A 16,159-nucleotide genomic window follows, 5' to 3' on the forward strand; every position below is an offset into this window, starting at 1 on the left:
CTGTCATTCTGGGATTACAATTCCTGTTCTGCTTCTCTTATCCCTCTGTTGTCTGTAATCAAAAGAGGAAAAAAAGAACCCTTGCAACAGTGTTAGACCAGTAAAAACCAGACCTTTATTGGAAGATTCCAGGTAGCCCAGGGGCACTTCTGGCCCCTGATTTCAACAATTCATTGAGGTTAATTAATTAGGATATTTAACAGGAACATTCAATAGGAGATTCAGTTGCCCCAGTTACATAACTCTGGCTCAATCCATTGGAGTATGTCCAAGGGCTTCCTTGTCTTCACTCTTTCTTGTGACAGCTCACATTCTGGACAGAACCTAAAATGTTCTTATTGTAGTCCTTCTTCCTCATAATAATACTATACAGTATTTCAGGAATATATTTAGACAGACAACTTGTTCTAGTAAAATCAAAGAGATAGGTAGAAAACATACTAGAGACAGCTAAGGATTACAGTTATATAAGTACAAATTAGTAGTTTAATAGAGCTAATTAAGAGTTTAATAGAGTTATGTAAGGATTATAGATTTATAACTATATCATACCAATTTACAGACCTATGGATATATGAAAAATGTATAAAAAGCAAAAACACTTTTTGTCATCACCTTAACTTTCCCATCCTTCTCCAAGCAGGAAATTGAAAACACTCTCAGGAAAGCTCCTGATCTTTACAGCAAACCCAGGCTTACCTTCTTTGGGAAGTGTCCTCCGGAGCTGTGCCCAGGCTAGTCTGGAGCTGGGAGCAGCCCTGCCCCAGCCAGCCCCTCTCAGCAGCAGCACCTGCCCTGCTCAGGGTGGCTCCTTCCCCCCACAGCTCCTGGCCAGCGCTGGGAGCAGCTCCAGGGCCGGCTGAGAGCTGTCCCTGGCAGGCAGCAGAGTCCCTGGCCCAGCACAGCGCCCTGGGCTGCAGGACCCTGCTCTGCAGGACAGCCCTGGGCACCCCTGGCTGCTCTGCACAGGAGATGAGCAGAGAATGCACTCACAGGCTCTGTGGGCATTGGCATGTTCCAGCTTTAGAAGATCACTCCAGGAGCTGCAGCTGCATTGTCCTGCAGCCAGAGGTTCCTGTGCCAAGGGCTGGCAGTGATTCTGCCCCGGGCACTTCTCAGCCCCTTCCCAGCCCTGACTGATTGAAGCTCTCTGTGCCTCTGTGCTGTGCCCGGGCTGGCTGCAGGCAGTGCCCCAGTCCTGCTGGGCTGGGAGAAGAGCTGCTCAGCAAGAGAAATGTGCTTTTGAAGCTCTGCTTGGTTATCAGGATCACCCTCTGTGCCAGGAGCCCGGCCCAGCTCAGCAGCACAGACACAGCACAAGGACTTTAATGACCCTCTGGGGCTTTGTGCTCAGGCCCTGAACATCAGGCCCTGAGAGGGAGCTGCAGAAACCTCTCCAGAGCTCCAAGTCAGAACCCAACTCCAAAGTTTCTTGGACTTTTAATGGGTCCCACTGGGAAAGTGTCCCCAGGCCCCAGGCAGAGCAGAGAACTGGAGGCACTGATGCCAGCTGGGGACAAAGAGAAGCCAAGTCTTGGTGCCCTGGGGCACAGCAGGGTCTGTGCCACCAAGGGCTGTGAGGAGACACCTTGTCCTGAGGCCCTGGGGCCTCCTGGCACAGCCCCAGCCAGGCTGGGCACTGTCAGCCCCTGGTCCTGACCTCAGCATCCCCCCTAGCCCACATCCCAGTGGCCTCAAGGATCTGCTGGAAGGAGTCCCTGGGGAGCCTTGGTCAGGAATGGCCCTGGGGGCTCTTTCATGCTGCCAGGGACTGCAGGTTTTTCAAAGGACTTTGGCTTTTGCTTTTGCCTTGGAGTCTCTGAGAGCTTTCTGCAATCCTGGTCTCCAATTATCTGCTTTAATTAGTCCCTGGAGAGGCTTTGTCATTAACAACACTCAGTGGGGCCCATTAATGCTTCAAGGTATTTCAGTTTTATTAAGGTACTTGGTGTTTGCCTTTTGATCCACTCTGTGATAGGTTTGTGCAATCATGGCCCCAATTATCTGCTTTAATGAGTCCCTTGAGAGCTTTGTACTGACACTCAGTGGGGCTCATGAATACTTTGAGATTCTTAACTTTTGTAAGGTATTTTGGATTTTCCTTTCCACACTGAGAGTTCTTTGTGCCATTTTCAGTCTCTGAGAGGTTTTTGTGCCATCCTGGCCTCCAGTTCTCTCCTCCAAGGAGTCCATGAAGAGCCTGTGGTACAGATGGACCTTTGTGGTTCCAAATAATGCTTTAGATTCGAGAAACTTTGTGGTTTTCCTCTGACTTTGACTCCTGGAAAGGTTTGTGCAATCTTCTCTCAGGCCCTGAGGTTCCAGGTCTCAGCTCCAAATGCACCACGGGGCTCATTAGGATCAAGCAAGTCCTAACAAACCATGGGTATGCCTCAATTTCTCTCTGCTCTAGTGCAGTTCATCAGGAAGTTTCTGTAGTGGTTTTGGTTCACCAATTTGAGATTTCTCAGCCAATGCATCAATTATTGTGGTGGGTTCAGTGTTGGCTAATTACCAGTGCATTCACTAGAATATACTTACTCATTTCTTGCTGTGAGATAGGATTAGGAGGTAGGCAAAGTCGGCTCAAAGCCTTAAGAGCATGAATAAAATTTTGAAAACAGTAACTAAAAGAAAAAGCAACATGGATAGAACAGAACATTCAGAACACTTCCCCTCACCATACCACCTGACAATGTAAAGAGACAAAACATAAAATTTTCGGTCAGTTTACCACCTCTAGAATAGTCTGTCTTCACTTCATTAAGGGAGAGAAGTCCGTCATGTTAATGTTATAGAGGCTTCTCCACAAGAAAACAGTTATCTCACGGGTTTTCATTTCCACAAATAGCAGCCACCCAAAAAAATCTGCATTTGTGAAGTCCCTGACATTTTTTCGCCACTTTTACCACAGCTGTGCTTATGAGCCATGTCAACTTATGGGGTATTAGTGTAAAGATGAGCAGTTTAAGAGCAAAGGTTCTCTTAATCTCTTTCTGAAATCATCTTAATCTCTGGGAACAGAGGTCTTATTCTCTCCCTGAGGGCACAGGGACTCATCACTCTGCTCTTTCTCTGTTCAAACTTCTCATGGGATCACAACTACTTCAATATTTGCTTACTTTAGCATGGAGGCCTTTGCTGAAACAAGTCATCTCCCCATACTTTTCAATGTATTTTAGGGAAAAAGAGAGTCTGATGTATCAATGATATCCTTCTCCATAGCTTTACCAGAGGATTCCAGCCCCAAGATCAAGGCATCTCCTCTTCAGTGACCTCAGTGTGTTCGTGTTGCTCCTCTGTGTGCCTGCCCTGTGTCCTTTTCTCTCACTGGAGGGAGGATGGCAGCACTGGCAGAGTCAATATCTCCCGGGCCTGCAGATGGTTCCGTGAGCCCAGCTGGGCTCAGTGGCCAATTCTAATTTTGGCCATGGTCCCTTGTACATGAAGACCAGTACTTTTCCATAGGAATGAAGGAACAGAGCGCCACTTCTTTAGGGGCAGATGAGAAGTGACCACCAGAGGACAGGTCCAGCCAGAGCTGCCAGATTTTGTTCTGAGAGATACCCTTGAATATAGGAATTTTTTTTTGGCAGAGTGTCAGTTTTGGCAATGGGCATCTGAAAAGACAGACGGTTCTTTTCCATACAAAGGAGAGCACTGAGCCCCAGTGCTCCAGGAGCTGATGAGAGTCAGCCCTTGGCATCCCAAGATCAGCCAGACCTGTCAGGTGGCCCCTGGCAGGCCAAGCCAGCCAGACCTGGTCCATGTTCCCTCGCTTCCATGGGGCCCCACAGTGTCCCAATGGTCCCTTGCTTCCAGGAGGCCCTGAGGTGTCACAATGCCCCCTTGGTGACATGAGGTCCTGAAGGGTCGGAATGGTCTCCATGGTTCCATCAGGCCCCACAGAGTCATAATGGTCTCTGGGTCCATGAAGCCCCGCAGTGTCACCATGGTCCCTTGGTTCCATGGGCTCCAGTGGTACCACAATGATCCCCTTGGTTCCATGAGGTGCCCACAGTGTCACAGTGATCTCCATGGGACGGAAAGAACCGAGCCCCAGTGTGGCAGGAGCAGCCACCAGAGGCCAAAGCCAGCCAGACTTGATGGTACTGGCAGATTTTGTCTGGGAGGAACCCTTGGATATAGGGAATTTTAGAGGTGAAATCCCAATTTCAGACATGGACACCCAAAGTAAAAGGATGATTCTTTCCAAAGAAAGAAAAGCACGGAACACCAGTGTTTCAAGTACAGATGAAAGGCTTCCACCAGAGGCCTAAGGCAGCCAGACTTCTCTGTCCTGGTAGCTTTTGTCTGAAAGCAACCCTTGGATATAGCGAATTTGGGAAGTGGAACCCCAATTTCAGCCATTTCTGTGTAGATAAGAAGGACGGTTCTTTTCCATAGGAAGGAAAGCACAGAGCTCCAGTGTTTCAGAGGCAGAAGTGAAGAGAAGTGGCTCTTGAGAGGCCAAGCCAGACAGACCTGTTTGTCCTGGCAGCTTTTGTCATGGAGAGATCCTTGGATATATGGAATTTGGGAGAAGGAATCTCAATTTTGACCATGAACACCTTGAGAAGAAGGACAGGTCTTTTTCATTGGAAGGAAACCACTGACCCCAGTGTTTTGAAAGCAGGTGAGAGGCTTCCCCAAGAGGCCAAGGGCAGCCAGACCTGTCTGTCCTGGCAGATTTCACTGGGAGCAATCATTGGATGTACAGAGTTTTGGAGGTGGAATCCCAATTCTGGCCATGGACACCTGCTCAGGATGGATGTTTTTTTCCTATAGGAAAGAAAAGCACAAAATCCAAGAGTTCTGGAAGAAGATGAGAGGTGGCCACCCTTAGGCCAAGCCAGCCAGACCTCTCTCTCCTGACAACTTTCGTCTCAGGGCTATCCTTGGACATAGGGCATTTTGGAGGTGGAATCTCAGTTTTGGCCGTGGACACCTAGACAGGAAGAACAGTTCTTTTCATTAGGAAGGAAAGCACAGAGTCCCAGTGTTTCAGAGGCACATGAATGCCAGCCCTCAGGAAGCCAAGGCCAGCCAGATTTGTGATTCCTGGCATCATTTTTCTGGGAGCTATCATTGGATATAGGGAATACTGGAGGCAGATGCCCAATTTTGGCCATGGGTACCTGGTTGAGATGGATGTTTTTTCCCCATAATAAAGAAAAGCACATGGTCCCAGTGTTTGAAAGGCAGATGAGAGGTGGCCCCCGGGCGGCCAAGGCAGCCAGATCTGTCTCTCCTGGCAGATTTAATCTATAAACAATCCTTGCAATATAAGGAAATTTGGAGGAGGAATTCCAGTTTTGGCTATAGGCCCCTGGAGGAGAAGAATAGTTCTCTCCCATAGGAAGGAAAGCCCAGAGCCCCAGTGTCACTATGGGACATGAGAAAACATGATGGGCACCTTTGCGTATGTGACGGTAAAAGAAATGTAATTTATTTCTGACTCCAACATTTATAGTTTTCCAAAGGTGACAGTGGATTGGAGGATGAAAGTGCCACCTCTCCAATGACACTGGACAAAACTACCATCCATCAAATTTCTCCTCCTCTATGAAGGAATGCAAAGCAATAAGTTATTTACAGAAAGTTGTGTGAGAAAATTTGCTACAAGAATGTAAACTCAGAAGGCCTTAGAAAACCTTAAAAAATCAGGGCGACACGCCAGTGCTTCAGGGGCAGATGAGAAACAGCCCTCGACATGCCAAGGTCAGCCAGACCTCTCAGGTGGTCCCCAGGAGGCCCACCAGCCAGACCTGTTCCATGTTCCCTTGGTTCTGTGGGGCACCAGAGTGTCACAATGGTCTCCTTGGTTCCATGAGGCCCTGGAGTGTCACAATGTTCCCCTTGCTTCTGCAGTGTCACAATGGCCCCGTGCTTCCATGAGGCCTTGCAGTGTCACAATGGCTTTGTGGTTCCACAAAGCCCTGATGTGTCACAATGGCCCCTCGGCTCCATGTGCCCTCGCTGTGTCACAACGGCTCCTCTGTGACACTGCGGCTGCACAAGGTCACCATGGACCCTTGATTCCTTGGGGTCTCTGAGTTCACAATGGTCTCCTTGATTCCATGAGGCAGCACAGTGCCACACTGGCCCCTTCGTTCCATGAGGATCTACAGGGTCACACAGGTTTGTGACATTTGTCCTTGCTGCCCCTCACATCCCCCTGCCCCACAAACAGCCCCAAGCCACCCGTGAGGGACAGGCCCTGCTGTGCCAGGCATGGCTCAGGGCTTCGCCTTTCTGCTTCCCCCAGCCAGCCCAGGCCTTGCTCAGAATTGCAGTTCCCTGCTCTGAGACTTGGGCTCCCTGCAATCCTGGCCTCAAGGATCTGCTCTCACCAGTCCCTGGGAGCCTTTGGCAGTCCCTGCCCTCAGTGAGGCCCAGTGATGCTCCAAGAGACTTGGAGTTTTGCTTCTGACTCCTTGAGCAGCTTCTTCAGCCTTCTCTCAGTGACTGAGGGTCCTGGACTGAGTCTCAAATCCATGTTGGGGATAATCAAAATACAGAAAGCCCTCAGGGGAGCTTTGTCTTCATTCAATGGTCTGCAAATCTCCAGGGCTTGTGCAGCTCATAGGATGCAGTTTGGAGTTCTTGTAAGGAGGAGGATTTCAAAGTGCACCTCATGACATTTTTCTTTAATTAAGTGAGTATTCTTAGTTTCCAGTTCAGAGAAGAGCTGATAGAAGTATTCCCCAGGTGATCTTGATGCTCACTGTCTCCTTAGGAGGTCTGGGCATGTAGAAGAATGAGCCCCTTGAGAGCTGACCCTGTTTGGACAAGCTGCTCCTCACCCCCAGCCTCACCATGTCTGACATCGCTCACCTGGCACTGACATCCCTGTGCCCTGCAGCAGAACCTTGTCCCGGAGCTCTGCAGCTCCATGTCCCAGCCCATTGCACCGTGTCCCACCTGCTCTCCTCAGGGCTCTGCCTGCACACAGGCCCAGGAGAAGTTTTGCTCTTGGGAAAGAAAGAATGGAAAAGCCTGAGCAGGTTTCCTAAACAACAAACCCCACTCAGGAGCCACCTGCTCAGTACAGGCTGCCTGGAATGGTGTCACCTTTCTACAAGGGACAGTGTGACCAGAAATGATCTCTGGAAGCAGAATTCTCTGAGTCTCCCAGCTGAATTCTCTGTCCCTGTCCTTTTCCTGGATCCATGTTGCAGATGGAAGCTGCTGGTGCCATCCTCACCTTTAACCTCTCTTTGGAGTGCAAACAGATGTTCCCCGGTGTGTTAAGCAGGATTTTCTCAATGTTTCTATAAACCTTTTGTGTCCCCCATGGAACAAAGGGGCCATTTTGGAACTGAGGGAGTCACCTGGAAGCAAAGAGTGAATGGTGACCCTGGGGTCCCATGGAACCAAGGGGCCATGGTGACACAGCAGGGCCACGTGGATCCAGTGGTCCATTGTGACACTGTGAATCCAAGGAGACCATGGAGACACCCCCAGAACCTCATGGAACCAAGGAGTCCATGGTGACCCAGCGGGGCTGCATGGAGCCAAGTGTCCATGGTGACACTGCCCATCCAAGGAGGCCATTTGGACACTGTGGAAGCTCATGGAGCGAGGTGGCCATTGTGGCACTGAAGAACTTCATGACACCAAATATCAATGGGGACACAACAGGGCATCATGGAACCCAGGAACCGCTGTTGGCAGTGCAGAAACTCCTGGAACCAGGGGTTGTTGTGACACTGCAGAACCAACACAGCTGCTGCACCTTGTCCCCTGCCCTGCACAGCTCCTTGGGAGGCACGGCAGGAGCAGCACCCTGGGAGCCTCGGGAATGCCCCTCTGGGATCCATGGCACACGCTCCCAGGGGCTGGAATTCCAGTTCCCAGCCAGGAAAAGATGTTCCTGCCCTTGAAGGCAAAGCTCATATGGAAGAGCCAAAAGCCAAGTGGAGCAAGATCCTACAGTGACATTTCACTGCCAGCCATCATAACTTCACCCATGGTTGTTGTAGCTCGTGGATTGGGAATTAAATCATGGCAGGGCCATTGGTGGGGGCTGCCCTGGGTCAAGGGAGGCAATGAGAGAGTAACAGAGCAGGCAATGGAAGGCAGGAGAGAAAGGAGGTGTTTTGGTTTGGAAACACAGGTGTCTGCTAAGAAAGGCATGGGCCTCCCCTGAAATGGAAAAATGAAGACTCTTTCTTTAAGAATTGTTATAAATTTGAAATTAAGGGCGGCTGTCAGGTAAAAATATGGAAGCAGGAATAACAGTTTTTTACTAGGGAAAAAAAAATAAAAGAAACAATGAAGTGAACTAAAACAACACTGACAGGGTCAGAATACAACCTGACACTCTGTTGGACAGGGTGTTGGCCGCAGTCCAATTGGAATTGTGGCTGCAGTCCTCCAGGAGTGTCAGCTGTGGTTCTGTTGGAGAAGTGATCGTGTAGAAAAGGGAGTCTTCTTCTGAAGAGGCAGTGGAAGAGGCAGCTGTTCCTCTGGGAAATCCAGCGCAGAAAAAGCTGTGTTGGTGCGCCAGAATCTCAAGACTAGATGCAGGTAGGAATGCTTGGCTCCTCCCCGTGGCGGGGCATCTCACAATGGGATGTTACAGTTCTTATCAGTCATGCTGTGACATTCAATAGCCCATTATCAACAGATGTCTCCCCCGAGGGAGGATTGATTGTGGAAGAGATAAGGAAAACTGCCCACTTAACACAGGACAACTGCCATACAGATGACAAATAGAACACATCTTGCTTTTCAGTCTGGGGCAGGAGGACACAAACAAAATCAGCTGAGAAGGCGGCACTCTGAAAAGCAAACCAGAACTGACAGAAAATGAATGGGACAGAAATCAATAGTTCTGGAAGTTTCATTTGCTATCAAAATAAATCACACCCACTCAGCCCCGCACAATCCTGATCCCACAACCTCAAATTTGGATCTCACTTCTCCTGATCTCCTTGCAACCCCATATCAACCTGGAGGCTGTGGAATTGAGTAATTTTGGCATGGGGCTGAGGTGGGAACCAGCCATTTTGAGGTGGGATTCACCTATTTTGGGGTAAGATTTTGGGGTTTCGAGTGGGATTGAGTCATTTTGAGGTGAGAGACAAATCCACCTTGGCTTTTGGAGTGCAAAGATATGGAAAATACTACCAGATATCCCCCAAGAACCAACAGATCCTCCAGAATATGTTCCCAAAGGATAAATTCCACCTCAAATACCTCTAAAATGGTGGGACTTTTAACATCTCTGGTCAATACTCTTTTTAGTCATTTTTCAGGTGTTTTTAAGTGATAAAGACAAATCAGAAGAAAATTAGGGCCAAACCAAAACCAGAGACCCCTTGAGCATCCTCTGGGCACTGAACAAAACAAACTCAGAAGATATTAAACTGAACCCTACAGATAATGCCTTGAGGAAGATTTGCTCTTCCCGCAAGTCTCTTGTGATTGAAACGCAAACAAATCCCAAACATTAATAAACCAAAAACAGAAGCAATTCTGTGGCAATTCCAAATTTTATCAGTTCAAGCACAGCTCCAGCTCAGATGCTGGCAGGTTCCAAAAAAAGAAACAGAGAAATTTGTCCCAATACAGATTATTAAAAGGAAGTTAAAGGTCAGTGTAGCTGTCACAAAGGTGACAGGAACCAAGAAAATAATGCTTCTTCTCCAAGACTGTGAATTCAGGAGATATTTGTAAAATAACTTGAGCTGGGCTTCTTGTAGGACTTTAGTAGCCTTGTGTTCCTCACCAGGTCATGAATGATCCATGTCAGCCTCACTGGTGTCATCTGCTCCCTTTCTTTCAGTGATTTTAACAAACTTAAGAGAGAGATGGAAAGAAAGAGAAAAGGGGAGAGAGCAAAGGAGTGACAGGGACAGAGATCTCCCCTGGGACAGGGCAAGTGTGACATTGTCCCCTGTGTGCGTGGCCTTCCCAGGGTGGGGGTTTTACACCTGAGCCAGTTTGGGTAAGGGGGGTGGTGTTCACCCCCCACCCCGAGCAGGGATTGCCTCACTGTTTCAGGTTACAATGTCAGATGTAACCAAAAGTGTTTTCAGGGCCCATCTCCAAAAACTGTTATCAACAGGTGGGGCAGTGTTCTTTATCTCTTCCATGGCTCAGCCCTGATAACGCCCTCCAGGGGCCATCTTCTGTTAATGGGCCATTGAGTGTCACTGCAGCAATGATAAAATTACATCATCCCATTGTGGGATGCTCCACCCAGGGGAGGAACCAAGCATTCCTACCTGGATATAATCTCACCATTTGCAACAATGCGAACACCTTGCCTACTGCATTCCCAGAGGACAAGAGCTCCATAACCAGCACTGTACCTTCAGAGGAAGACCAGACCCTTCTACAGGATCACCGCTTTGACAAAATCACGTTCATCACTCCAGCCGGACTGCAGCCACCATTTCATCAGACTACTGCCACCACCCTGAGCAACGGGTTGTCAGGTTATATCCTGACTCTATCAGATTAAGCCAGTGTTTCTGTATCATTGTCTTCATTTTAATTTTATTATTCAATTATTATGGCTTAGACTCTCCCCCTGGTTTGCTTTGAAGCCAGTACAAAACTCACTGTGCTCATCCCTTGTTTTCCTCCCAAAACAAGATTTCCCGTACCCAAACATTCGCCAGATGGAGGAGAAGGTTGCAAGGAAGAGGAAGATGCCCTGGGACACCGAGGCAGGTGAGGAGGAAGTCAGTGCCCCTTTCTCCCTCTCTCCTGCTCCATCTCCCAGCCCAGCACAGCCCCCAGCTGCAGGACAGCCCTGCTGCCGGTGCTCTCCTGCCAGGGATGCACTGGGGGGATCTCCTTGCCCTTCCCTCTGGCACGGAGGCAAATCCCATCCTCTCCTTGTCCTTCCTACCCCAGAGAAGGAGCTGCGTATGGAGACCAGGAAAGACAAATCCCTGCAGCAGAACCTCATGGAAGAAGCCATTTTGAGCAACTCCATAGTGCAGGAATCCAACAGGGAGGAAAATCCCTGGAGATCTTACAGGAGGAGGGGCTGCAAGCCCAGCGCAGGATGCTCTGAGGAGGAAAGACCCACTCTGGGCCAGGAAGGTGGGCAGAGCTTCAGCCAGAGCTCGGAGCTGGTGGTCCCTGAGCAGCTTCCTGATGGGGAGAAGCCCTACAAGTGCTTGGAGTGTGGGAAGAGCTTCAGGCAGAGCAACAATCTGAAACGACACCTGATGATCCACACCGTGGAATGGGCCTACGAGTGTGGGGAGTGTGGGAAGGGATTCAGCTGCAACTCCCACCTTGTCAGGTACTTACACATCCACACTGGGGAGAGGCCCTACAAGTGTGGGGAATGTGGGAAGGGCTTCAGCTGGAGCTCCCACCTGATCATCTACCAACGCATCCACACTGGGGAGAGGCCCTACAAGTGTCCCAAGTGTCATAAGAGTTTTCAGACCAGCTCCAATCTCCTTGTACACCATCGGATTAACACAGAGGAGAGGCCCTTCCGCTGCCCTTACTGCAGGAAGGGCTTCAAGCACAACTCCCACCTCATCAGGCACCAGCGCATCCACACCGGGGAGAGGCCCTACATGTGCCCCACTTGTGGGAAGATATTTCAAAGCAGCTCAAATCTCCTCCTGCATGAGCAGATTCACATGGAGGAGAGGCATTTCCTCTGCCCCAACTGTGGCAAGGGCTTCAAGCACAAGTGCAACCTTGTCAGCCACCAGCGCATCCACACTGGGGAGAGGCCCTACGAGTGTCCCCAGTGTGGGAAGAGCTTCACCCAGAGATCTCACTTGACCAAACACCAACAGAGCCACTGGTAAGGGAAGTCCTGAAAATGCCCCAGATGCAGGAAGAGCATTGTGCACTGCTCCAGCTTCATCCCCCATTGGAGGACCCTGTTGGGAAGAGCCCTGGTGATCCATGTTCCCTGTGATCCATGCTGGGAAGACACCTGTCCCTTTTCCTGCCCCTGCCAATGACCTGATATGGGATTGAAGGACATGAGGGTCTGGCCATGGCCCTGTCACTACATTCACTCCCACCTCAGGTCATTGCCAGGGTCAGGAAAGGGACTCTCTCTCTCTCTTTCCCTGAGGAGAAGGGTGTCCTTTCCATGCAGGAGGAAATACGAGGCCAGGAAGATACAATTGATGGTGATGTAGTTTTCCCTGTAAGTAGTTTTTCTTATCCCTTCTGTTGTCAATATTTTTTTCTGTTTCTGTTTGTTCCTTATCTTTTTGCTGTTCCCAGTAAATTGTTCTTATCCCAGCTAGGGATCTTTCCCTTTTTTCCTTCAATGGAAGGTGGGAGGGCAATGAGTGCTAGTAGGGTTTTAGCGGGAGCAGGAAATAGAGACATGCCATTCTTGAACCCCGGCCTGTGGAAACCGAGCATCCCAGCTGGTGCCAGCCCTGGTGGCCATGGCAACAGCCTTGGGAGCGCGTCCCTGGCTGGGGCTGAGGGAACCTCTTCACTCTGGTGCCCAGGGACAGGAGTGGAGGGAGCGGCTGCAGCTGAGTCGAGGCAGGCTGAGGTTGGATCTCAGGAAAAGGTTTTTGCCCAGAGGATGCTGGAGCACTGCCCAGGATCCCCAGGGAAGGGTCACAGCTCCAGGGCTCTCTGACCTCCAGCAGCGTTTGGACAGCGCTGCCAGGCCCAGGCTGGCAGTGTTGGGGTGTCCTGTGCAGGGCCAGCAGTTGGTCTCCATGGAGCTGCCCAGGGACTGACCATAGCAACAGGGGCTGGGGATGGTTGCCATGGGAACTGACCATAGCAACAGGGGCTGGGGATGGTTGCCATGGAAACTGACCATAGCAACAGGGGATGGGGATGGTTGCCATGGAAACTGACCATAGCAATGGCCATATTGGGATTTCACCTCCAATGTTGACTGTTGTGAAAGACTGGAGGAGATTGTTGGCTGGAAACATTTCATGTGTGAGGGAGGAAGGGGAAGGTCCAGCCTTGCCCTGCCCTAGAACCCCAATCCCCCCAGAGCCTCTATCCCAGCCCAGCAGTGTCTGCCAGTCCCTGGCACAGCACAGGCAATGCTCTACGGCCAACTCTGGAGCCCCAGCCCAGCTCCTGAGTGACCAAATGACCCCAAGTCCCACCTGGGGGAAGAGCCCAGGAAGACCAAGGAGTATTAAAGGCTGACCACAAGGCAAGCACACATCTTGACCCTACCTCCTCTTGGAATTTCCATCTGGACATTGCTGAAATCCAGGAGTTGGTAGCTGAGTGTGTGCTTCTCTGTATCTTATTGTTCTCTCTTTTTGTATCTACCTCTTCTATTTCTGTACTCTTGCCAATATTGATTAACTTAAAATTGAACAGGCTCGGAGTTTGTGAAGTTGAATGGGCCAAGTCAATGCTTTGAGAAGTTTTTTTTGTTGATTGAATGCCATATTAAAACGTTTGCCAAAGTTTCACTGATTTTCTAAATTTCCCAGTAAAGGCTGCTTTGTTGCTTAGAGCTCCTGAGAAACTCTTGATAGTATTGCTCTAGTGCATCCAACTCAGAGTGTTGCAGATGATAGATAGATATGATTGTTCATAAATAATACAGCTAGGATGAGAAAAGTTCTCCCAGCTAGCCGGATGTCACTTCTGTCCTTGGATGAATCCTGGAGTGAAATGGACTGTTCCATCTCACCCCCCAGAAGATGTGTGGCTCATCCCACACCTCTGTACCTGCCCCTAAAACATCAGTGTCTGTAACCCCATTGGCCCATGCCTTATCTCAGCCCACCTAGGAGCCCCTGATAAGGGGGCTCCGAGAAGCCATGCGGCCACTTGGAACCTCTTCCCGCTCTTGGAACCTCTCCCCTCTCTTAGAACTTCCTCCCCTCTTAGAACCTCTCCCTCCCCTCCTTGGGCTTCCCCTCTCCTAAACCCTCCTTTTGTCTCTCCCCTCCCCTGTCCTCTTAATCCCGGCCACGTGCTATGCCTGAGAGCACGAGGCTCGGACCTTCCTACACCCCCAATAAACCTCTTTCCCCAAGAGCAACCTTCAGAGATCTCTGCCTCCCTCCACCCACACCGTGCTGGAGCGTGGTCATCCCGCATTTAGGTCCCTGGGCTATTTGTTTTTTGAGTTGAAAAGACTAAAGTGGTTTCAGTGGTATAATATACACATCGCTTGTCAGGTTGAGATCAAAGCAGCTTTAGCTATAAGAGAATAGAAGATGTCTGCATTTGGCAAACTCTTATTTTTCCTCCACGTATGCTGTACATTCATCAAAGAGCATCTTCACAAGACATACTTTCAGCTGTCACCCACTCCTAAAACTATTGCAGCTGCCTTCCTTTCTTCCTCAAAAAGATAGAATGGGGCTTTTTTCAGCCCCAGCCATCCTTCTCACTGTGCAGAGATACGGACTGTGCAGTGCCATACAAGTTCCTCAGCCTGGGGACAGGTGCTCATTCTCTCCTGCCCCCAATGGTGTGAGTAACAAACTTGCAAGCAGGAGACACTAACAGAAGCAGGTGTCTCTCACTTTTTTTTCTTTTTCTCTCTTTTTTTTTGTTGTCACTTTCCAGTATTTTGTGAGCAGTAAAAATCCTTAAATATTTGCAGGGGAAACTAAATTTTTTGTTCTTGTTTTTGCTTGACTAAAAATCTGGGGGTTTGCCAAGATACAGATCAAACCAACAGCAATCACTGTCAGTGGGATTTTTTTCCATGTTGAAAAAGTTTAACAATTAAATTCCATCATTTACTCTGACATGTTGAGATATCAGTCACTATTGCATGGGCCAAGCACTTATTCTGGATTATATCTCCCAGTTATATAACCAAGTATTCCTTCAGTACAATGGTCTTTTTGCCAAAAGATTTGATGTTCCATAGAAGATGCAATTACTGTACAGAGTTTGTGCATAAAAAGAAAAATCCTCAATCTCTGACATATGTATAGAGCTGACAAAGGAAAGAAATTCAGTATCAGAGCTGGGTAAAATGGCTCATGGTTCAAGTGGTTGTTTTTAATGCTTTTAATAAAAAAATCCTCTGCTGTTGTTTTTAAATACATGTAGTCAAATCTGGAAAGTTGAGCATAAGAACATAATGTAGCCACAGTAGGATAATGGACTGAAAAAAATAACCACTGAAAAGACTGAATAAAAAATAAACACTCCCCACTTTGTCCCCCAATTTTTCTGGAATTGTTTAAAGCTAAAAACTACAAAACCAAAATTTAGAGAGCTTTTTTTTCTGAAGTGATAATGAAAATGAGAACAAACCTCCTGGGATGGTTGTGCTACTTTGCCCTGCCAGATACAGAAACATTTCTATACTTTAAGTATTTGATGTTGTTTTAAATTTTATTTCATTTCTAGGGAACAACAGTACCTCAGGTCATTTTGATGTCAGATTGTATTTCACATCATTTCTGTATGAGGTGCATTTCTTTTCTTTGGATACTTCAGGAAAACATTATGAGGAGCCTGAAAATTGATTATATGAGCTGTGGTCAGGATGCAGCCTTACAGAAAAATCATGAGCACTAAACTTTCCTTGCCAGCAACAATTAAAATATGTAAACCAGCATTTTAAAGAGTTTGAGTTGAATGGTGATGACTTTAAATGGCTTTTTAAAGATGGTGACAAAAGTACTTATGGGTATTTTCCCCTATACTCATACAATTCTTTGTCTTTAATGCACTGTAATCATAATAAATATTTCCAGAACTGAAGAAACAGAGCCTGAGAGCTTGTTCATCCTAGGAGTTTCTATTGTTCTCATAAATTTTTCTCTACAATTATCTCTTCTCTTGGAAACACTGTGACATAACCATGCTGCCATAATAAGCATAAGCAGTAGAAATCAAATTCAGAGCTACACAACTTATTTTACAAGGAGAACAGATAATGAAATGGTAAGTAGTGTCAATATACATTCATGGAAAAAATTGCCTAAGCCCTGCATGGCTCTGAAAGAGCAAGCTTTCCAGTTATTTTTGAATATTCTGATCCACATGGAAAATGCAGAGAAGTCCTATTTTGCAGGGCTGATTTGCTTCCTATGTGAGCCATAGCAAGGTCAGAATCCTTGGAAGGACACTGCTTCTTACCTCAAGATTTCTGTGAGCTTCTGCCTTGCTTCTGGCTTGGAAGACCTTGAAAGGCAAAAAAAGAAGAGGAAACAAGTGCACTTTTAACCAGGGGTGACTCAAGAGATTA

At 48.2% G+C, this 16,159-nt stretch overlaps 1 protein-coding gene across 1 annotated transcript in view; it reads left to right on the forward strand.

Moving 5' to 3' along the window:
* LOC144247940 (uncharacterized) overlaps positions 1–16,159 on the forward strand; it is a gene marked incomplete at its 5' end in the record, with an annotated part of 684,260 nt that overhangs the window by 262,016 nt on the left and 406,085 nt on the right. Inside the window, 1 exon segment of the mRNA XM_077789686.1 lies at positions 11,270–11,555. Within this exon segment, the coding sequence (XP_077645812.1) occupies positions 11,270–11,555 (286 nt within the window).

This window comes from Lonchura striata, chromosome 36 (genome assembly GCF_046129695.1).
Source record: "Lonchura striata isolate bLonStr1 chromosome 36, bLonStr1.mat, whole genome shotgun sequence".
Lineage (NCBI taxonomy): Eukaryota > Metazoa > Chordata > Aves > Passeriformes > Estrildidae > Lonchura > Lonchura striata.